This window comes from Canis lupus, chromosome 12 (genome assembly GCF_003254725.2).
Source record: "Canis lupus dingo isolate Sandy chromosome 12, ASM325472v2, whole genome shotgun sequence".
NCBI classification, from domain to species: domain Eukaryota; kingdom Metazoa; phylum Chordata; class Mammalia; order Carnivora; family Canidae; genus Canis; species Canis lupus.
Window position 1 is genome coordinate 37,036,908 of NC_064254.1, and position 21,776 is coordinate 37,058,683.

Here is a 21,776-nt window from a genome sequence, read left to right on the forward strand (position 1 = left end):
AAAATTAGGACCAAAAGAGAAATATTCATTCAAAAAGTGGAAATTCAAGAAAAAAAAATGGGCAGAACAACAGTGTCAGTATGCCAAGGCTGTTGGGCAGGCCTCTTTCCAACCCTCCTGTGGGGTGTCTCTGAACCCTCAACAAGCACCTGCCATTATTTGGGCACAGCTAACCTAGAAAATTTCAGCAATCTCCATAAAATTAAGACTAAGAAAAGCTGCTTCTTGACACTTATCTGGCCTTCTTAAATAAGAGTCATTAGGACCCAAATAGATTAGCTTTGAACAATGGTAAGGTATTTTTTAATGGGTTTTTCTTTTTCTCCTTGAGTAAAAAGAATGACTGGGTTTTTCAAAAAAATAAAAAATAAAAAAAAATAAAGTATAAAAAAAATTTTTCAAGTATCTTAAGGATTTAATCTTTTACTTTACCCAATCTTACCATGATACCCTAGCGTAAACAGAACATTTCACATGGAAAAATGTTTAATAAATTGTCAGAAATAGTAAAGCACCTCTCACAATATTGAGATGAAGGTTATCAGAGGTATCAGGTTTTTTTTTTTTTTTTTTTTTTTTACTACACAAGTCTCTTTCACATCATGTCATAAAAGCATTTCAAATCACATTTAGGAAAGCTAAATTCTTTGTAAAATGTTGACATATATAGCTTTTTTTCAAAATATAACCAGCAATTGTTTTTTTAGCTCTAAATCACCAAATTGAACCAAATTCCAGCCCAACTTAAGAACTTTCTCAGCATTTAGAAATGTCTGATACTTTACTCCCTTCCAAAGCAGTGTTCTTGGCTGCTATTAGTAGGAAGATTCAGAAGTTGGGCAGATTCCTGCATTTGGTGGCAGGTTAGATAATGTAGCTACCAAGATCCTTTCCCACCTTTGAGATTCAAGGCTGAGACATCTTTTATTAGGTACCTTTTGTGATAGATTTATACTAGAAGTCTCAGTGTTTCAACATGAAGACTATTGGCTTTTTCTAAGTTTATTAATCTGACAGAGAGCAAGCACAAGCAGGGATAGTGGCAGAGGGAGAAGCAGGCTCCCAACCAAAATGGGAGCTGGATGTGGGGCTCAACCCCAGGACCCTGGGATCATGACCTGAGCTGAAGGCAGACACAACTGACTGAGCCACCCAGGCGCCCCGAGAGAAAGAATCATAAGCAGCCTCCATGTCCAGCGCAGAACCCCATGCAGGGCTCAATCTCACAAACCTGAGATCGTGACCTGAGCCGAAATCAAAAGTCAGACACATAACCAACTAAGCCACCCAGGCACCCACAGAAAGTTTATAAACCTCGACTCATCGATTTCCCTTAGAACAAATTCACCTAGACTCTAAATTTCAGTGTTACAAATGTACACCTAACAGAGGAGATGACTAATAAGTTTGACTCCTTAAATTCCTGCAGAAGATAGTTTTCAGAAATGAACTAAGTATTTTAAGGAAAGTTACCCTTTATGTTATAAAGTAATAGAAACCCATTGTTAGTGTGAAAGAACGAGTCCTAAATTATTTTATAGCTTCTCTACTAAAGCCTAATCCTAAACTGTGAAACACATCCAATATTTAAACATATGCTAACCCCAACTGAGAAAGGCGGTGGCAGGCATCATGGATCAGGTAATACAGTTCGTTGAGCGAAGCCGGCAGTTTGTGAAGGACTCCATTCGGCTGGTTAAAAGATGCACTAAACCTGATCGAAAAGAATTCCAGAAGATTGCCATGGCAACAGCAATAGGATTTGCTATAATGGGATTCATTGGCTTTTTTGTGAAATTGATCCATATCCCTATTAATAACATCATTGTTGGAGGCTGAATACCTTTTTAAAAGAGTCTTTCATCTTGGGGATTAGTGAATAATTGATACGGGAAGCTCATGAAGTAAAAATGTGCCTAATATGTTTCGTGTTTTTCTTTGATGTTTTTTTTTTGTCTTCCAAGATGTTTTGTATTTGTAAATTAAAATAATTTCAAAATAAACTTTTTTCCATCATAAAAAAAAAACAAAAACATATGCTAACACAACTGAGAAAGGGGGAAAAAAGAAACTTGAACCCCCAGAGCCAAAAATGACCTGCTTCCACTAACCTCAGGTTCTAGCATATCCCAGGATATAGCACAACAGGGAGGGGAAGGAGTCAAAGAAATATGCTTTCAAGTGTCACATCATTTAAGACTGAAGACCATCCACTGTATAATTCTGATCTGCTCTATTAATTTATTTACAAAATAAAATTTCACAAATATCACAATGGTATTTTATACAACCCTAATGACAAAAGAACCATTTTTTTGCTCCCTACCTAAGATTTACAAGGCTGATCAAAAACTGAAATTATTAGTATAAAATAATAAAATGAGACAAATCATGGTAAAGACTGCTTTATTGGTGGCAGTTAGTATTAAGTCAATAAATATTGAATTTATCGATTACTGGTCCATAGAGAGCTGAATGAAACAACCAACTGCCTGCTGAGATGAATTGAAGTTAATCCTGCTTCTTGGGAAAAGAAGCCACAGCTAGCTGATACATGGCATATGCTGTTCCTGAAAAATAAAAAGAAACAAAAAAAAAAACTTATAAGAAATTCTGATATTTATACGTATAAAACTTGTAAGAGAAGGGAGAAGCAAGTCTGGCATTACGATTACCTTTATGTGAACATAAAAAAGCATTTTGACAGGTGCTGGCAAAATTTAAAATAAATATAGTTTTTAAACACATTTAATCTAGTTTTACTATCAGTTAACTTCTACAGAAAGTGTTAGATATAGCACAATAATGTAGTTGTCAACTTAATAAGATGTAAGAAATTTTTAAATAAAATACTTAAAAATATATATAAAGGTTATTTCCATACCAACCTAAAACTGCATGTGAAATGCTAAGAATGATTCAAATACTGAAAAAGAGGTCAAGAAATGCAAGCACTCCCTTAAGTATATCATCAATGTAAAACCAAGGAAGAGTGATACATTTAAATTATCAAATTTAATGTAATAGCTAATTAAGTGAAAATTTACTAAAACTCATTACCAGAATACCTAGGAAATAGTCATACCAATCAACACAAATTTAGATCTTATGAGAGCCCAAAGGTCACTAGTTAGTTGTCTTCATCCATAAATGCCCCTTCACTGTATACAATCCAAACCAAAAAGGCACTTTGGCATGAGCAGGAGGACTTCGTAATCAGGATTCAAACTGCAGCTTTTCCACATAGAGGCAATATTATCTTTAATTAACATAATTTCTTCATCTTTAAAATAAGGACACATACAGACTTAATAAAAGGGTTACAGAAATCCCTTTATGTAGCATTCTCATCAATAGGACAAGCACACAGTAATCACTCAAATATTGTTTCTCTTCCTCCCCCAGAGAGCAATGATTAAAATTCTTAACTCTGTTCCTAGTATACCAATTTATGATATTCCATTGCTAACACTGAACAATGGACCTGCCCAATTCACAGAAAAAACATCAAAGCACTCTGGGTACAGTAATGAGTGTTGCTCTATGCAGGTTGTGTATAAGTGAAGCACTCCAAATATCCTACCACCAACTGTAAGCATCATAGTGGCTCTATACAGGAGGGCATCAGCTACTCCACCCTTTAGATGCACTGGAATTCCATTATCCTCCTAGATTAAAAAAATAATAATAATTAATACAAGTGTGATTTGTTTTCAACTAAGTTCAAAAGGCTAATCCACTTATATAAAATTAAGTGCCTCCTTAAACTCCTGGAATTAAAATATTGTAAACACCAAAATTTAAAGACTACAATTTTCCTGATTCTGTCTCTACTTCCACTGAAGTATTAAAATAAGAACTCCTAGAAGTCAATATTCTTTCTCTTAAAATTTAATGAGATCCAATACAGATATTCTTTCCAAGGAATATACAAATGTTAAAGCTGTGAAAATACACTGATGGAGCTCATCTCATCAACTAAATTATTAAAAAGATCAGTAATCATCACACCTTAGATCTAATCATAAGAAAGATTAATTTTTTTCCTTAAAGAAAAAAGGGAGAAGGGGTTTTGTTTGTAACCTTAAATTAACTTTAACCTTTAGCCTAGCACGTGGCATATGGTATTTAATACATTTGTTAAATGTATTTCATTTTTACATGTCATACAAACAGCCCCTGACTTAACGGTGGTTCAACTTACGATTTCTCAACTTTACAATGGTGTGAAAGCAATATACATTCAGTAAAAACTGTCCTTTGAATTTTGAATTTCACCTTTTCCCAGGCTAGCAATATGCAGTACAAAGCTCTCTCATGATGCTGGGCAGTGGCAGACAACCACAACTCTCCGTCAGCCACACAATCATGAAGTTAAATAACCAATGAATTACCACCATTCTGTAGCCATAAAACCATTGTTTTTCACTTTCAGTACAATAGTCAAGAATTATGTAAGATATTCAGCATTATAAAATAGGCTTTGTATAAGATGATTTTGCCCAACTGTAAGTTAATGTATGTGTCCTGAGCATATATAAGGTAGGCTAAGCTACATTTAATAGGCTAAGTATATTAAATGAATCTTCAACTTAACAGGTTTTCAACTTATGATGGGTTATTGTTTATGACACAATGATACAACTCAATCGTAAGTCAAGGAAGATCTGTCGTTTTAATCACTTAAAATTTTATTTGGGAAAAACCAGAGATCACCCCAGGAAAATTTAAAAAATCACTAAAAATCGAACTACTTATAAAGGTCAACTACTTTATCCCACCATCCTTTCTTATGTGAAAACCAATATTAACAGTGTAGTACATATCTATAAATACTTTAAAGATTTATTTATTTATTTTAGAGACCGCAAGCACAGCAGGAGGGTAGGGTAAGAGGGAGAGGGAGAGAATCCCAAGCAGACTCCCTGCTGAGCACAGAGCCCTGAGGTCTGACACTAGCTCACTACCCAGGGATCATGACCTGAGCTAAAATCAGTAGTGAGATGCTCAACCCACTGAGCCACCCAGGCATCCCAATACCTGTAGATATTTTTAATGCCTACATTATCTTAACTTCTAATTTATACACACACCTGTTTAATATACAAAATGAGACCCTTATGACATATAAGGGTCTGCTATATATTGTTTTTCACTTAATGCTATCTTAAAAACCATGGTTAGTCCCTTTAACCCCAACTTGTTCCTTTTAATGGCCACACAGCATTCCACTGTGCGAAAATATTCTAAGTGAATTAGCCAGTCTCCTAATAATGGGTATTTAGGTTGTTGGGGGGCTTTTTGTATTAGAATCCTATAATGAGGGATCCCTGGGTGGCACAGCGGTTTAGCACCTGCCTTTGGCCCAGGGTTTGATCCTAGAGTCCTGGATCGAGTCCCATATCAGGCTCCCTGCATGGAGCCTGCTTCTCCCTCTGCCTGTGTCTCTGCCTCTCTCTCTGTGTGTGTCTCTCATGAATAAGTAAATAAAATCTTAAAAAAAAAAATAAATAAATAAATAAAATGAAATCCTATAATGAATGACTTCTTTGCTTTTTTAATATTCTTACGCTACTATTTGTGCAGAAAAGACTTTTTTTTTTCCCCAGAAAAGACTTTTTAAAAGATATCTTTATTTTAGAGAGGGAGAGAGCGTGCTCCCCTCTATATAATTTTCATTTGTCAATCATACCTCCAAACTGGAAAAATATATTTTCTTCTAGTATGTTTTACAGGAGAAGCATTTATACTCTTCCAATACCAATTTACTGTATCCTTTCCCCACTGATACGGAATAGCACCTTTAACATATATTAAATTTCTGCATATATAATTTTTCTTTTTCTGGGCCCTTTCTCTGGTCTATTTATCTATTCTTGTGCAACTACCTCAAAGAGTGCCAACCCAAAGTAACTTCTCCAAAGTATCTTTGACTATACCCTTCCGCTTCCCCAAGGTCCTCTTGTATATAGCAAATGCACAATTAGCTATCAATAGTTTCTTATTCTTTTGCTAATATAGCAGGATCAGTAACAATCAAGCATCTCCAAATGTACTTCTTATCTCCACCTTTTGGTAATTACTATTATTACAATTCATAATTGCCTATGAAATATTTCAGTACCTGAAATAGCTTTTGTTTCTCTGGAACTTTATTTTCAAACTGCCTGCGTGAAGCAGTACTTATGGTCCTCTGGGCAATCTGGCGAAGAGCCTGAAATGAAAAATCCATATATATTAGGCAGTTTTAGGTTTTAATAAAGAAACCTTCAAAACCAACTACTTTCAATCTTTAATATTACAAAAGAGAGAAATTGACAGTTAAAACATATCCGGTTTGTCAGTTAAGAGTCCTAAACCAGCAGCAGGTTTTCCAATTGGTTGTCCATCCTCTACTCCTTATATTAAAATTCTGCAGTATCCAAAGACCATATTCAAGTAGCAATTCGTGCAGATGCTGAGCAAAAAAAAACAAACCCTCATCTGTACCTGAATTGAATGAGTAGCATTATATAATCCTTGAGTAAAACACTGGCATACATATATTACAAAAATAATTACAAAATACACTAAGTTCAAATATTTTCATTTAATACTCTACCAAATTATCAAAAATCTATTAATTGATACCAAAATAAAATAGCATGACTCCTACTTAGTTAAAATGCTTTCTTTATTAGTTTTCCTTAAAAAAAAAAATCTTTAGTAGGGCATAATTCTTTTTTTTTTTTTTTTTAATTTATTTATTTATGATAGTCACACAGAGAGAGAGAGAGAGAGAGGCAGAGACACAGGCAGAGGAAGAAGCAGGCTCCATGCACCGGGAGCCTGACGTGGGATTCGATCCTGGGTCTCCAGGATCGCGCCCTGGGCCAAAGGCAGGCGCCAAACCGCTGCGCCACCCAGGGATCCCATAATTCTTTTTTATCTATCCAAATGAATTAAATAATGAAACAAATATGCACTCAATATTCCAAAATAAATGATACACTGAGAGCCTAAGTAAAACCTTACTGAATAATTACAAAAGAGAACGGTTAGTTACAGTTACATTTTCCTTCTCTTTTTCGAAATTTTGAGAAAGTATTTCACACGCTCAAAGCCGGTGGAGGGGTGAAGGACACTGCAGAACGGCCTGACTGAAGTAACGCTGCACTTCTGCCACGAGTGCTCCTAAAGTCCCATCCAAAAGTGAATGACTTGCTTTTTAAACCGCGTTCTGATGCTCACAAAGCTCAGAAACGTTGAAACTTCTCTCAAATCTTTCTGCCTTAAACTTCCGTGTATCAGAAACCTCCCATTTGAACCTTAGTTTTACTCCTAGCAGACAGAGCTACCGACTTCATCAATGACCGAGAGGTTTAGGGGTGGCCACTGAGAACCCAAGGCTGTCTAACCCACTTCCGGGCACCTTCCCGGCCCCTCCATTCCATCTACCCAGCCTAGCCTGGGGCGGAAGGAACAGATGGAAGGGAGAGTAACGTCTGGCCAACAGGACACGGATCAAGGTGACTTGGGAAGTCGCCTTCTTCCCCTTCTTCCCTCCCAGGAGAAGCTGCTCACTCAAGGCTCTCGGGCCTCCGCTCTCCATCCTCCCGCTGCATATTAACGCAAGCCGAGAAGCTCCTCACCAGCAGATTCCGCAGCATCTTGGCTCAGTTACTACCCACCAACTGCAACAACTGACCACCAAGAACGAAAGTCCCCGCACCGGAACCGGAAATACCTCTGGCCCTCGCGCCAGCGTCAGGGGACAGAAACATTTCCGGGCGGAGGAGGGGCTTGAGCTTCTAACCATAGAGAGCGCAAGATAAGCGAGAGCGGCCTTACAGCCGTGGCCGCTCTAGGAGACTGGGCGCTTCTGTCCCTTCATCTCGTTCCTAACCTGGCCGATGCCTTTCAGGTGGCTGGTCCCTGAAGCTGAGGCCGGGAGAAGCAAACGACTTGTGAGACCAGAGAGGCGAGGAATGACGTGTTATATGTACTTTTTTAGTTAGCTTGGATGAAATTAACGCGAGACCAAGCTATCGTAGAAAATTAGTGTATTTGGAACGAGGAGGCGTTTTTACAACTTAGCCAACTTTGAGCCATTGTTTAGACGTTGGTTGGCCTAAGTTGTGAAGCTGCGTGACATACAGAACAAAAAGGATGACTCCTCTTACGCGATGCAGTTTTGTTCCGCGGATGAGACTGAGGGCGTTATTGTTCCTTGTGCTGAGAATGTGCTGCAGGCCGCGGCGCTCGGATACCAGTTTTTATCTTCTGGTGCCTTTGGATGCTGCAGAACTCCCCATGCAAGAAACTCTACCACGGTGTCCGGCAATTGTGGAAGCTCTTCGCTCGTTCCTCCGTGTCTGGGAAAGTGCTGAAAAGAGGGGGGGAAATGCAACTGTGGGGCAAGAAATGGGATGGCAAACCTGGACTCTGAATTAAGTCTTACTGGCTGAGGCTCAGCGGGGCACTTTCCATGACTGGAGTGGCTAGGCAGAGCCAATTATTGTACAGGTGGCCTGTCAGGGTATCTTTTATCAGGCTTGCCTAAATGTTACGTTCTCTCTCTATTCTCTGTGCCCACCAAGTGTGTATAAATTATAGACATAAAACTATTTACCCCATACTAAATCTTGTCACCTTTTCATGAAGTCTTCTAATCCACTGAGATTTCAAATAGAAAGTGATGATAAGATATATGGGTTCAGCATAGGTGAAATGTGTAGGTAAAAACTAGTAAAGTCAAAATTACTATTCTTGCTGATAGTTTGGGTTAGATCCACCAAGTTATCTGTCCCCAGTTCAGGTTCTCTTCCTCGCCAAGGTTTATAAACAGCCAATTCATCTCTTCCCTAGATAAGGACTGAATGGATCTAGCTTATTCCCCTCTCTGTATTACACACTGTGATCAAATCCTTGAGACAGTTACCAGGTACTGACAGCTGAAGCCTACAAATTTTTAAAAATTAGATAGTCTAAAATATGAACTTGTTAAAGTAGTATGTGCTGTCTTACATTTTCTCCATCTAGACTAGATTGTAAACTGAAGAACAGAGATTATTATTATTTTTTTTACCGATCCCCTAGTACTGCTTAACGGGTTAAAGGTTAGCCAGCAGATGAATTAATGATATATACTGGATAATAAATCTATATACTGAATGAAGGACACTCACTGTTCTGTCCAAAAAGAACCAAAGATTTACATAAAATAGATCCTTAGATGCAGATCCTTATTTGCATGTCACTTAGTACAATTTCCCTCTTTACTAGATCATTCCATCAGCCTATAAGCTTATTCCCATATTAAACAAACAAGCATTTAAGTTACCATCCCATTTCTCTTCAAAATAAAACACAGATCTCTTTATACTTGTATTCTCTTCCTCTCCTAATCTTTTAAATCCCATTTTGGGCCGGCTTTTAGTGTTTTTCCTAGGATCCCTAATGGCTTTTACATTGTTAAACTGTCAATATCAATTTTCATCTTTTCCATCTATCAGCAACATTTAACATAACTGATCACTCCTTCACAATATACTTTAACTTGGAAATAAGCCATAAATACCATACGGTATAACATACAACATATATGTAAAGTTTCAAACGGTCTTAACGGGCTTCCTCTATACTCTAGTCTTTTGATGGTTCTTTCTATTTCAGCAATGTTTTTGGTTTCCTGAAACCTCATCCTCTTAATCTCTAAATCTCAGAGTACCACCCCCTCTTTTTTTTAAACATTCATCCCTCTTGTGATTTCATCCAATGTCATGAAATACCATTTATGTGCCGGCACTCTCCAGCACATAAACTTTCTCTTTAACCCCAGACATCTCTACTTAGATGTCTGACAGGCATCTCAAAATTATGACCAAAACTGAATTCTACTCTCCACTCTTTATTTCCAAGGTTTCTCCTCTGCAATTTCCTTCATTTCAAGCCTCAAACTCTGTTTTGCATCATACCATATAAACTAACCCATTAGAAAAATCTGTTGAATACATACACCTTGAAAATATAATCTGACTCTGACCACTTCTCATTACTGCTACCACCACTGTAGGCCAACCCACCATCTCTTGCTTCCATGACTGCAAAAGCCCTTTTAACTGGCTTCCCTACTTGTACTTTTACACTCAAGTCTATTTTCACATAGCAATGACCCTTTTAAAGATTTAAGTTAGATAATGACTGTTTACAACTGTTTTCTTCACTGCTATAGTTGCAGCATCCGGAACAGTAACTGGTACATAGAAAATGCTCAGCAACTAAGTGGTTAAGTGAATAGCATGTAGCATGAAAGAACTTACTGAGAATAAAAACTCAAAAAACTTTGCTATTCATTGTACTACTTTCAAACATTTTTCAGCCTTGGGATTCCTCACTTATTGTTTCCTTGCTCTTGTTTTGTAAATTGTGATTACCCTGACAGAAAAATATACCTGGAATTTGCCTGGGTGCCTATCAAACTTTATTGGATCTTCTCAATCACACTTGAAATTTGTTTCTAGATCTGTAAATTCATCCTCTGTAGCAAAGTAGTTATTTTCAAAAAATTCCTTTCCAAAACATGTTTGAGGTTCTTTTGTAATAGTGGAAAATTATTATTAGATTACTAGAAATAATTAGAAAGTATTTCATTCAGAGAGTTTTTGAACATTATAACTGGACTGGCAGTATGCTATTTAGATATATGCAAAATGTGTGGTAGGTAATGGTTAATTTAAGCCTTGCAACATAAGTTTGTGTGAAAATACTAAGTAAAAATACTTCACAATTAGGGATGCAAAGTTACCAAATCAGTTATTCAATCTTTCCTTTTAAAAAAACAAACAAGATTACAATCCTCACTTTGATCCTGCCTATAGCATCTATAAATAAAAAGAGGAAAGCCAGAATAGAGTTTTGTGTGATTGGGATATGTGTTTTAATTCTGGAACCATGCTTAATCCACTTCCAGTTTTACAAAAACAATATAGTAAACAGCCTCATGTGAAGTTTAATACACAAAAACTACTAGAGAAAAGATAGCACTTCAATATAGTTTCTTTTTTAAAAAAAGATTTATTTATTTGTTCATGATAGACATAGAGAGAGAGAGAGAGAGAGAGACAGAGACACAGGCAGAGGGAGAAGTGAGCAGGCTCCATGCCGGGTGCCCGACGCGGGACTCAACCCCGGGACTCAACCCTGGGACTCCAGGATGGCGCCCTGGGCCAAAGGCAGGCGCTAAACCGCTGAGCCACCCAGGGATCTCCCTTCAATATAGTTTCTTATTTTGAGTATAACAGTTTGGAATCAAGGAACATTTGGTTATCTCTAAACTGCTCTATTATTAAATAATTTATCAACTGCAAGCCTCAGTCTTTTCCTCATTAAAGTGAAGGAATGGCTTTGGATTAATAATCTTTATCTCTAGCTCTAAAATCCTTGTGGGTGAAAAATAATATATAAAGTATATGAGTGAAAACAAAAACAAAAAATATATGAATTCACCCCTTGTTGAACAATAATTTATTGACTACCTAATATGAATCTAACATTTTATAATATATTAAAAAAACTTTTAAAATCCCTGACCTGTCAAATTAGGAAGGTAATAAACACATACTAGTAAATTATAATGTGGCCATGAATTAATATCAGGTAACTGGTTTAGTAAAACTTGCTCATGGAAAATACAAGGAAGATAGCTGTCATTAGGAAGGTTTTCAAAAGACTAAATCAGTAGAGTCTGGCAGAATTAGAATAAACGAAGTAGTGAGTTTTAGCAGGGTCCAAGAGAATAAATGGAATAAAGATTAAAAGGCATTCTCGATTTAAAGCAAGAACATGACTAACATGGACCTAGAATCAAGCACGATCTACTGCAGGAACTTTAAAACAGATACCTAGGTGTAGTGAAAAGAGAAAAAATATTGTAATTAGCAACTTGAAGTTAGATTCTGAATCTGTCACTTAATAGTGATTATGACTAAAGGCAAGTTTCTTTTTTTTTTTTTTAAAGATTTTATTTATTTATTCATAGAGACACAGAGAGAGAGGCAGAGGGAGAAGCAGGCTCCATGCAGAGAGCCTGACGTGGGACTCGATCCAGGGTCTCCAGGATCATGCCCTGGGCTGCAGGCGGTGCTAAACTGCTGCGCCACCAGGGCTGCCCTAAAGGCAAGTTTCATAATCTATACTTCAGCTCATCTGTAAAATGGAGATAAAAGTATCCAACATCTTTGGGTGGCTGTGAAGATGAAATGATATAATTCAATAAATGTTAATTTTTAAAAGATTTTATTTATTTAAGAAAGAGAGAGCACACATGTTCAGGGGCGGGGAGGGGTACAAGCAGATTCCATGCTGAGTGCGGAACCCCCGCAGAGATCATGATCTAAGCCTAAATCAAGAGTCCACAACTTAACCTACTGAGCCACCCAGGTGCCCCTATAAATGTCAACTTTTATTATGGAAGAACAAGTTGGATAAAGAGAAACAGATCAACAAAATCCAGGCAGATGTGAATGAGGGCCATTTAAAAATTTATGGAGTCAACGGTCCAAATAAGATCTACTTCAAGATCATTCTGGTAGCAGTGAAAGGCTTGACTGAACATAAATCACAAAGGTCTGAAAAGTCCATTAGAAGGCTCTAATAATAATACAAGGAAGAAAGAAAAACCTGATGGTTAGCAACAGAGATATACATACAGGAATGTAGACAGGGAGATGGGTCAGAGAGCCAACTATAAGGAATTGCCTTCAAAAATCAAAGTATAGTGATTTTATTGGATTGGGAAGCTGAAGAAGATATCGAGGTTTCTGACTTAACTGATAAGGTGTTTGATCATACCATTCACTATATCAAGGAACATAAGAGAAACCCAGGTTAGTATGAGATAATTCTTGTTTTGGCCTTCTTAAGCTTGAGAAATCCAAAGACAATCCAAGAAAAGATCTATACTGAACAATCTAGAGCTCAGAAGAGATGTCAAGGCACAAGAAAAGATAAATCAATGTAAAGATGGTAGTAGAAGTGATTAGAACTTTATGATTGCTCAGTGAGCATATGTAAAGTGAGAAAAGGGCCTGGAACATAACCTTAAAGAGTTCTCAATATTTTATGTGGTGAGCATAACCAAGGAATATAAAAGGGAGACAAAGAACAGATAAGTAAGAAGAAAATCAGAAGAATTATTTAAAAAGCCATATGAGTGCTAAGAATGAAAAGGGAAGGAAGATGCCTAACAGAGCAAAACGTTCAAGGGTGAGTTTACTTCTTATGACAAAAAGGAGTGGGAATTGTCATTTTTCTATACTTTCTGCTAAATGTCTGTCATCTATCACCTCCCTTATGCCTCAGAACAAAAATCTGTCAAGTGGGTATTAAAACTCCCACGTTACTACCAGGAAATGGTAAATGATTTAGGAGATAAAATAATGTGAAGGTAGTTTATATAATATAAAAGCCAGGTCAGCCTGCTCCTAAATCCCATACTCTACCTACTGCCCTACTGCCCTACTGCCATCTTTAAGACACAGATGATAGAAAACAGTACAGTGGAATTGTGAGGTGAAATCCTAGCTAAAGCTAAAGATGACAATAAAATGTTATTTTTTTAAGATTTTATTTATTCATGAGACACAAACACACACACACAGGCAGAGGGAGAAGCAAGCTCCATGCAGGGAGCCCGACGCGGGACACGATCCCAGGTCTCCAGGATCACGCCCCTGGCTGCAGGCGGCGCTAAACCGCTGCGCCACCCGGGCTGCCCAAATAGAAGTTATTGTTTTACAAGATTTGTTGTGAAAAGGAAAGACGACACATTCCAGGGATTACTTTAGACTACTAATTCAACTGCAATTTAATAGGTATTTTTTAATTTTTTTTTTTTATTTATTTATGATAGTCACACAGAGAGAAAGAGAGAGAGGCAGAGACACAGGCAGAGGGAGAAGCAGGCTCCGTGCACCAGGAGCCCGACGTGGGATTCGATCCCGGGTCTCCAGGATCGCGCCCTGGGCCAAAGGCAGGCGCCAAACCGCTGCGCCACCCAGGGATCCCTAATAGGTATTTTTTAATAGGTATTTTTAAAGCTATTTTTTCTGTATTTCTGGTTCTTGAAACAAAGTGGCATACAAATCTTGACAGTGAAAAGTTGTACGGTGAATTCAATCTTCTTCAACATTACCCTGGATAAAAAAGTTTGGTCACACACCAACAGAAGAGCTCCCATTAATATCACGGACAGCACGTTTCTTTAAAAATGTTATAAAAGGACGAAAAGGGGGCAGCCTGGGTGGCTCAGCGGTTTAGCGCCGCCTTCAGCCCATGGTGTGATCCTGGAGACATGGGATCGAGTCCCACATCAGGCACCCTGCATGGAGCCTGCTTCTCCCTCTGCCTGTGTCTCTGCCTCTCTCTCTCACGGTCTCTCATAAATCAATTATTAAAAAAAAAAAAAAAAAGGACAGAAAGGGAATGCCTGGGTGGCTGAGCGGATGAGCGTCTGCCCTTGGCTCAGGGTGTGATCCTGGGGTTCCGGGATCGAGTCACACTTGGGGCTTCCTGCATGGAGCCTGCTTCTCCCTCTGCCTGTGTCTCTGCCTCTCTCTCTCTTTGTGTCTCTCATGAATAAATCAATAAAATCTAAAGAAATGGTTTTTTTAGAAAATTTTTTTTAAAAAGCACAAAAAGTTACTTTAAGGCATTTTTTTTGGTTTAAAAAAGTGAATTGGCCCCAAGTTTATCTATTCTCCCTCTCACCTCAGTAAAATGAAAAAGGAATTGAAAAAGTAGGAGGTACTGATAGGCATCATTACCTTAGATGAATCTCAAAGGCATGTTCAATGAAAGAAGTCAGTTTCAAAAGGTTACATATGGTATAATTCCATTTATGACATTCTAGAAGATGAACTATGGGTTTGGAAAAGAAATCAGCAGTTGACAGGGAGTTTGGGTAGGGGAAATGAGTACAAAGGAATGGGACAAGGGAGTTTTGGGGGCTGGTGGTACTGTTCTGCATCCTATGATGATTCCATGAATCTATACATAAGTTAAATGCACAGAAATATACACTACAAGAAAAAAAGTAAAACTTACTGCATGATCATCAGAAACAATTTTTTAAAGACAGGAGCCCAAAAGGATAGAGTTGAGTGGAAAAAAAAACCCAAAAGTGCTTTCAGCAGATTTCTAGAGAACAGCAAATGGGACATGTCCTGTCTGAGCAAGACTGAGGAAGCTGCAACCCAAAGACGCTAAAAGGGGGACACCAGTGAGAAGCATGCTAATTGGTCCATAGCCCCTGAGAAGTTCAGACTTGGATGTTATAGTTACAATAAGCCTGAAAATGACTAATTGGAAATTATATACAACAGAATGATCATCAGATCCTACGACTTCTGCCCTACCCTTCTCATCCAAAAACAATCTCTCACACCTCCCTCATTGTCTCCCACAGGTAGGAGATAATTTTTATCTGGAGAAAGTAATGGAAGACAACCAGGTAGAAGGGATATGCAGAGGAACAGGTATATGGGAATATGTATAAAGTGGAAAATAGAAGGTGAGGTGGAGGACAAGGCAGAAGCAGAGTTAAAAGGCAGGAAAAAACTAGACCCTCCTTGGACTCCTTCATACTGCAAAGACCAAAGAATTCCCTAGAGAAACTGAACAGCCCCAAAGAAAAGGCCTCCAGCCAAATGACTGGCTCCCTGACAATCATTCTCTAATGCAGCACCTCTCAAAACTTGGTCCACCTACAATTGCTGACCGACCAACTCTTACTTGTCTAAGCTTTTTCATCATGAACAAATAATTTGCCAAGTGGCATTTCTGAGTAGCACTGTGTTACTAAAGCCTATCAGTTGTCAAGCACTGGCCAAAGAGCTTTCAATTAGTCTTTTGGGGACCATTCATATATGACAGATTGTCAAGACTACCCAGAAATAGAAAGTCACTTACATGAGCAAAACAAAAAACAACTAAAAATTAAAATAACAGCAACAAAAATCAATGCTGAGTAGGAAAGAAAAGCATATATACCCTCAGAAAAATATTTCACCTGTGAACTGAGATAAATGTATTTCAGAAATAGAATAGAAATAAAGGAAGTCCTAGAAATTAAAATACTTTTTAAATATACAAAAAATCCTACAGAAGATAATGTTGGAAGATCGAAATGAAGAAATCTTCTAAAAAGCACAAAGACAATAGTGTCTAAACAACTAAAAATTAAGTCCAATATCTGATTAAGAATCAGATTTCTCAAAAGCAACAATGAAACCTAGAAGAGGGTGGAGCAATTGCTTCAAAACCCAGAGGGAAAATTATTTTAAACTTAAAATTGTATATGTAGTCAAACTATTAATGAAATGTGAGAATGGAATAAAGGCCTTTTAGACATGTAAGGACTCAGAAGATTTGCCTCTCATATACCACCTCTTGGAAAGCTTTAGGTACTTTAGGGACTGCTCCAGTAAACTAGAGAATAAACCAGAAAACAGATCCAACATAGAAAGGTTACAGGAGGAGGTCATGGATAATGGCTGCGTAACTGGCCAAGAAAACAACCAGAATAGATTGGCATGGAAGGACAGATAGAGAATAGACCTCCCTAATAAAAACAGGGAATCAGATTATCTGATATTTAGGGACAAAAACCCTTCAAGACTATTGATGAGAACATGATGGACTGGACAGAAAAACTGGAGAAAGTTTAAGTTTCCAGAAAGTTATGTGTGAAAAATGAGGCAATTATTAATTCTAGGAAAAATAAAATGATGCAAAATGTAATCATGGTGCATTACTTTGCTCTACAGTCATAACTAAACAATAGCTACTGTATTTACTAAATATAACTATAATAATGGAGAAGAGAAGTTGGTGTGTTAAAAAACTAAATCCTCAGGTAAACATTATCAAGAAGATGATAATTCCTAAAACTGGGGAACCTCGGTGGCTCAGTGGTTAAGCGTCTGCCTTCAGTTCAGGTCATGATCTCAGGGTCTTGGGATCAAGCCCTGAATCTGTCTCTCTGCTCATCAAGGAGCCTGCTTCTCCCTCTCCCCACCACTCCTCCTGCTTGTACTCTCTATCAAATAAATAAAATCTTTTAAAAATACCTAAAACTTAAATCAAGCAATAGTAGAAGAGTCATTTTATTATTAAGATACACTAAAACAAATACTAAAGAAAAGCCAGGAAAAAGCTAAAGTGGGCAGCCCAGGTGGCTCAGTGGTTTAGCACCACCTTCAGCCCAGGGCCTGATCCTGAGACCCAGGATCGAGTCCCATTCTAGGGCTCCCTGCATGGAGCCTGCTTCTCCCTCTGCGTCTCTGTCTCTTTCTCTATGTGTCCCTCATGAATAAATAAATAAAATCTTCAAAAAAAAAAAAAAAAAAAAGGAAAAAGCTAAAGAAAGGACAGGGAAAAAATTTTTTTAAGTGTATACACGTTCTTCTGACAAAACGTAAATTTATACATTTACAAATATATAAAATCAAACAAGGTCACCATGGTCTTGAGTTTAGACATGATATTTATTTTGAAATTTCAAATGACATTAGAGGAAATAGGATTTTTATGTTTACTGAATGGGGCATGGGCTAGAAAAAAAAAAAGAGCTCTAAAAATCTCTTTACTAGGTCATCTAAACTCTACAACCAACATTTATGCATCAAAATTTTTCTTGAAAAAGTACTCCTCACTCCCTCCACCCTCCCTTCAAAATAACCCTGTTCACAAAGAACAAAACTTTTCATCCTAAACAACAAAGGACCATACAACAAATCTAAGAGGCAGTGTTTCCATGAAGACAGGAAGTGAGCAAGGTAACAGTATTGACTAACCCTAGGTCAGCGGTTCTTTCCGGGCCTGGCTTTTCATTTCCTGTATGCCCCACCCTCTTCAATATTTTCATTATCCTTGCTTCTCTACCAGTTCTTCCCTTTCTATTTACTAGATTTGTCCTTGGTCTAATACCAAATTTAGCCTATCTGGCTATAATTCAGGTGACAATCTGAGCACCTCCTGGTAAGAAGAGATGTTTCCCAGTAAAATAGACAGATCTTGCAGTTAATGCTGATCAAGTGATTAAAATATACACATAAAAGCTTTCAAATCTGGCATGAAAATGTTAAAACTCAGGACTTACTGACCTTGAGCTAAAATTTAGTGCTCAACATTAGCAAAGACACTGGGGCATTATTACTTTAGCAAGACACTTAAACATAGCAAGATTAATTTTGTTCATTTTTATTAATACAGAACATACTAACAGAACATTATCTTTGAATATATTCAGGATTACAAATACTGTTACTAACCAATAAACAAAAAATATTCACTTGACTCTCCTCTTGGTTGAGTAATTCTCCATTAGTACAGTTATTTTTCCCATTTTATTTTTAACTGCCTTATGATTTTAATGAAATTTCTTAGCTTTTACTTATTAAATAATTCCTTCAATTGGAAAACTTCATATATCAAAATACTTCCTGAAAGTCAATGCATTCTTCAATGCCTTCTACTTAACCTAAATGCAATAAAACGCAGTATGATTCTCTGAAAGTTGAATATGACATCAATATTTCCAAAAGATAAGCATAAAACCCCTAAGAAACAAATGCCCCCCCCCCCCCACCATGCTTCAGAGGCCTTATGAATGTTCCACATTCTTAATTAGTAACAGGAATCCCTCAGAGCTCAAATGGCAGGGAACTGGAAGGAAATTGGGCCATCAATGAACTTGTAAGATAGATAAAACTCCAAATATATTTTAAGATTCTGTCTTCACCACAGATGAGAAAGTGCTGGAAAGATCTTCAACTTTTCTTTAGCGGCACCTTTGGTCCCCTAATTAGAAAAAGAGATGCAGGATGGCAGTCCTTCTTTACATAAACTCGATCTGGGAAGACTGGCAAAAACCTTTTCCCCTAATGACGTATCCCAGAAAATAAAATGCTATACGCAGGAGGGTCAAATATCAGAATAAATGACATTCTGAAGGACTAACAAAACAAAGGATATTTTTAGACAAAGAATACTCTATGCACTCAGCAATTTCAGAATAATCATACAGAAAGTACCTCATGCAATAATACTCTACCAGTTAAAAGTCATTATGAACTACAAGTTCTTTTAACTGAATTTCATGTTATACAAAACTTATGAAGCATGGCACATTTCTATTAATCATTACATTATTTTTTGTTTTTTTTAAAAAAACATATATTAATCAAAATTGATACATTACCCAGACCTTTTGATTTACAATATAACTGAAGGAAATCATTACAAACTGAATAAACAGCCATTCTTCTTTACAAACATACGAGTCACTTTAGTTAAAAAAAAAAAAAAGCAATTTCAATGCAATTAAGTCATCTCTGATTAAGACATACATTTTCATGCATGTGAAAAAATAGGTTTACATTCAAAATAAGTTCCATAGCAAACAAATTACAGCATTTATTCAATAAGGAATATTAAAATAATTCCAGTTAATAGAAAATAAAATAACTTCAACCATATATATTATAATTTATCATGTGCGTACTGTAAAATCTCCAGAATTTAATTAGAAAATTTAAAGAATTTATTTTTAAAGTATGTTTTAGGAAACAACAACCAAAATAATTGGTACCTTAACTAAAGAGAATGTGCATACACATCCACATTTGACCTATATACAAAAATTGAATGAAATATAGAAGAAATGAAGGTTACTATTTTCTAAAATTTCTGCAATGTAACATTAGTACTTAAATCAAAACTTACCTGCAAAATAAAAACAGCTTGAGGTATTTCCAATGCTGAAGCAAATTTCTGAATGCTAAATACCACAAGAATGAAAACAGTCTCCTTTCAACATTTATATCTGGTTTATAGTTGAGGCAGAAGATGAAGGTCTGCCAAGGAGTTTTCCCATCTCACCTATATTTCTGTATCCCTTAGGAAGTGTAAGCTTCAAGGGAAATGATCACATGTAAAAACATATCAAGTGAGTTGGGGTTCCTGACTGCAACATCTCAACCAAATGGAAAAAGAATTTTAAATTTTCCCACCTGAGGCCCATCTGACCTCTTCAGACATGACCATTAATTACTATGCTAGACAAGGTAAGCATTTTCTTGTCCTTTGAAAATAAAGCTAAACTTGTCAAAGAACTGTACTGAATAAATTGAATACATGAACCACCTCCAAAAAGATGGTACTTTAAGCCTTTACACACGACACATGAAAATGATGAAGTGTTTTATTTAAATTTGGTCTTTCTTCATCGTTTTGTAACTCTAAATCCTGCAAGGTTAGAAAGTCATTATATTCATACATCTTGTAATCCCTTTCTTCACACAATAGGCACACGTATACAGCATCATATGTCAATATAATATTATCAGCACAGCATAAACATTTAAGCAATAGATGCATTTCACATGAAAGAGGCTCTATGCATCATATGGCCTGACCCAACAAAAAGCAAACATTAGAATGCCATTTCAGAAGTTACAGTGTTGATATGATCAATATAGTTAATTTGTTTCATACCCGTCATATATTTCCATAAGACATCCATAAAGAAGAAGCAAAGGACAAAAACTGCTTTAAAAAAAAAAAAAAAAGTTATGTGCCAACTTCAAAAATGACATACTAACCAGACATCAGCATTCGAAAGCTAAGTTGAATAGGACTGGCCTTGATGCACATGCAGTAAATTTGTTTTCAGAATATAAAATTAAATAGTAATGTCAGCAGTATTACTACTGTTTCTATATTTATGATTAATTACTAGCAGTACAACTCCGAGAAGGAAGGAGATGGATCCAATAGCGATGTAAGCAATCCCCAAAAATGGATTTTTTCCTCCCATCCATGAAATAGTGCTTAAGATCATCCGTTTTCGTCCATCAAAAGAATGTACGGGGTAATCTGAAGAGTGTATAGGAAGACTTTTCTATGTCTAGGTACTTGATTTTTAAAATATAACTTAAAAATTAGGCATTTAATTGCTTATAATTCATTGGTATAATTCTATGATACACAGGCACCTTACATTTTCTGAGTCACAAAATATATAATTACCTTGAAGCACTGATTTAGCAAATTAAACGTTAGTAGTAAAAACCAATAATAGTTTACAAGCTAAAGCAGCCAAATTTAAATTAAGGGTTATATGGTTTCTCAGGTACTTGTACTCTCATTACATAGAAGGGGCAAAAGGCCACAAAGAAATGCAATGTGAAACAAATATTTCAGATGAACAGCAATAAAACCCATAGAGAAAGAGGAGATCGACGGACCAGAAGAAAAAGGAAGAATGAAGAGATTGGAAGGTCTCTGTGAGCTCAAAGAGCATGAACAAAGAGTAATTATGAGAATATGAGAGGATTCTGAGCACAAGGTCAAAGGGTATGATACTGAAGTTTTAACTTGCTAATTTGGAGCAATGATAAAACTCATGGTGTGACACAGAGTTGATGGCTGAAACAGAATAGAAGTGAAGGGTGGTCTATTAGAGACTTAATCAATGGAATATTAGTATACTGAATAAACTATTTACATGAACCAATTCTAAGATTTTGGGGAGAATTGGGGCAGAGAAGATAGAACTAAATCCCTACGTGAAAGGTTTGCAACCTTTTCCAAAGCATCTTTTGAATCAAATTTAGGCCCCATCTGTTTCTCTAGCTTCTGCAATTTTCCATCCCTACAGATGGACCCTATTATTCCAAAGGTCTCTCAAATCAATCCTAACCTGAAGCAGGAATGACTGCAGTAAGATTTCCAAC

The 21,776-nt window shown here is 36.8% G+C and overlaps 3 protein-coding genes across 4 annotated transcripts in view; 1 reads left to right on the forward strand and 2 right to left on the reverse strand.

Moving 5' to 3' along the window:
• Positions 1-1,596: 1,596 nt before the first annotated feature.
• LOC112658409 (protein transport protein Sec61 subunit gamma-like) lies at positions 1,597-2,003 on the forward strand. The gene has a single exon (XM_035698038.2). It carries the CDS (start codon positions 1,633-1,635, stop codon positions 1,837-1,839), a length of 207 nt encoding a protein of 68 aa, XP_035553931.1. The 5' UTR covers positions 1,597-1,632; the 3' UTR covers positions 1,840-2,003.
• A 386-nt stretch (positions 2,004-2,389) lies between these two features.
• Positions 2,390-7,790, reverse strand: LOC112658567 (cytochrome c oxidase subunit 7A2, mitochondrial). 2 transcript variants are annotated; one of them, XM_049092257.1, is made up of 4 exons: positions 7,632-7,790; positions 6,125-6,214; positions 3,587-3,668; positions 2,390-2,570 (listed from the first exon to the last, which is right to left on the reverse strand). In XM_049092257.1, exons 1-4 carry the CDS (start codon positions 7,647-7,649, stop codon positions 2,512-2,514), a joined length of 249 nt encoding a protein of 82 aa, XP_048948214.1. In that variant the 5' UTR covers positions 7,650-7,790; the 3' UTR covers positions 2,390-2,511. The 2 variants fall into 2 exon arrangements, with proteins under 2 accessions (XP_048948214.1, XP_025300578.2); XM_025444793.3 differs by having other exon boundaries at positions 3,584-3,668.
• Positions 7,791-18,224: 10,434 nt separating this feature from the next.
• The window catches only part of TMEM30A (transmembrane protein 30A), a 36,313-nt gene continuing 32,761 nt past the window's right edge, over positions 18,225-21,776 (reverse strand). The window contains exon 7 of the mRNA XM_025444792.3: positions 18,225-20,916. Within this exon, the coding sequence (XP_025300577.2) occupies positions 20,723-20,916 (194 nt within the window). The 3' untranslated portion in view covers positions 18,225-20,722. The remainder of the gene's footprint in view (positions 20,917-21,776) is intronic.

Excerpts from the sequence above, each read along its gene's own strand:
- LOC112658409 (XM_035698038.2), top strand. The coding sequence starts at position 1,633 with ATGGATCAGGTAATACAGTTCGTTGAGCGAAGCCGGCAGTTTGTGAAG.
- LOC112658567 (XM_025444793.3), bottom strand. Across the intron at positions 3,669-6,124 it reads AGAAACAAAAGCTATTTCAG|GAGGATAATGGAATTCCAGT; the intron begins GTACTGAAATAT and ends TTTTTAATCTAG. Across the intron at positions 2,571-3,583 it reads TATGATGCTTACAGTTGGTG|GAACAGCATATGCCATGTAT; the intron begins GTAGGATATTTG and ends TTTATTTTTCAG.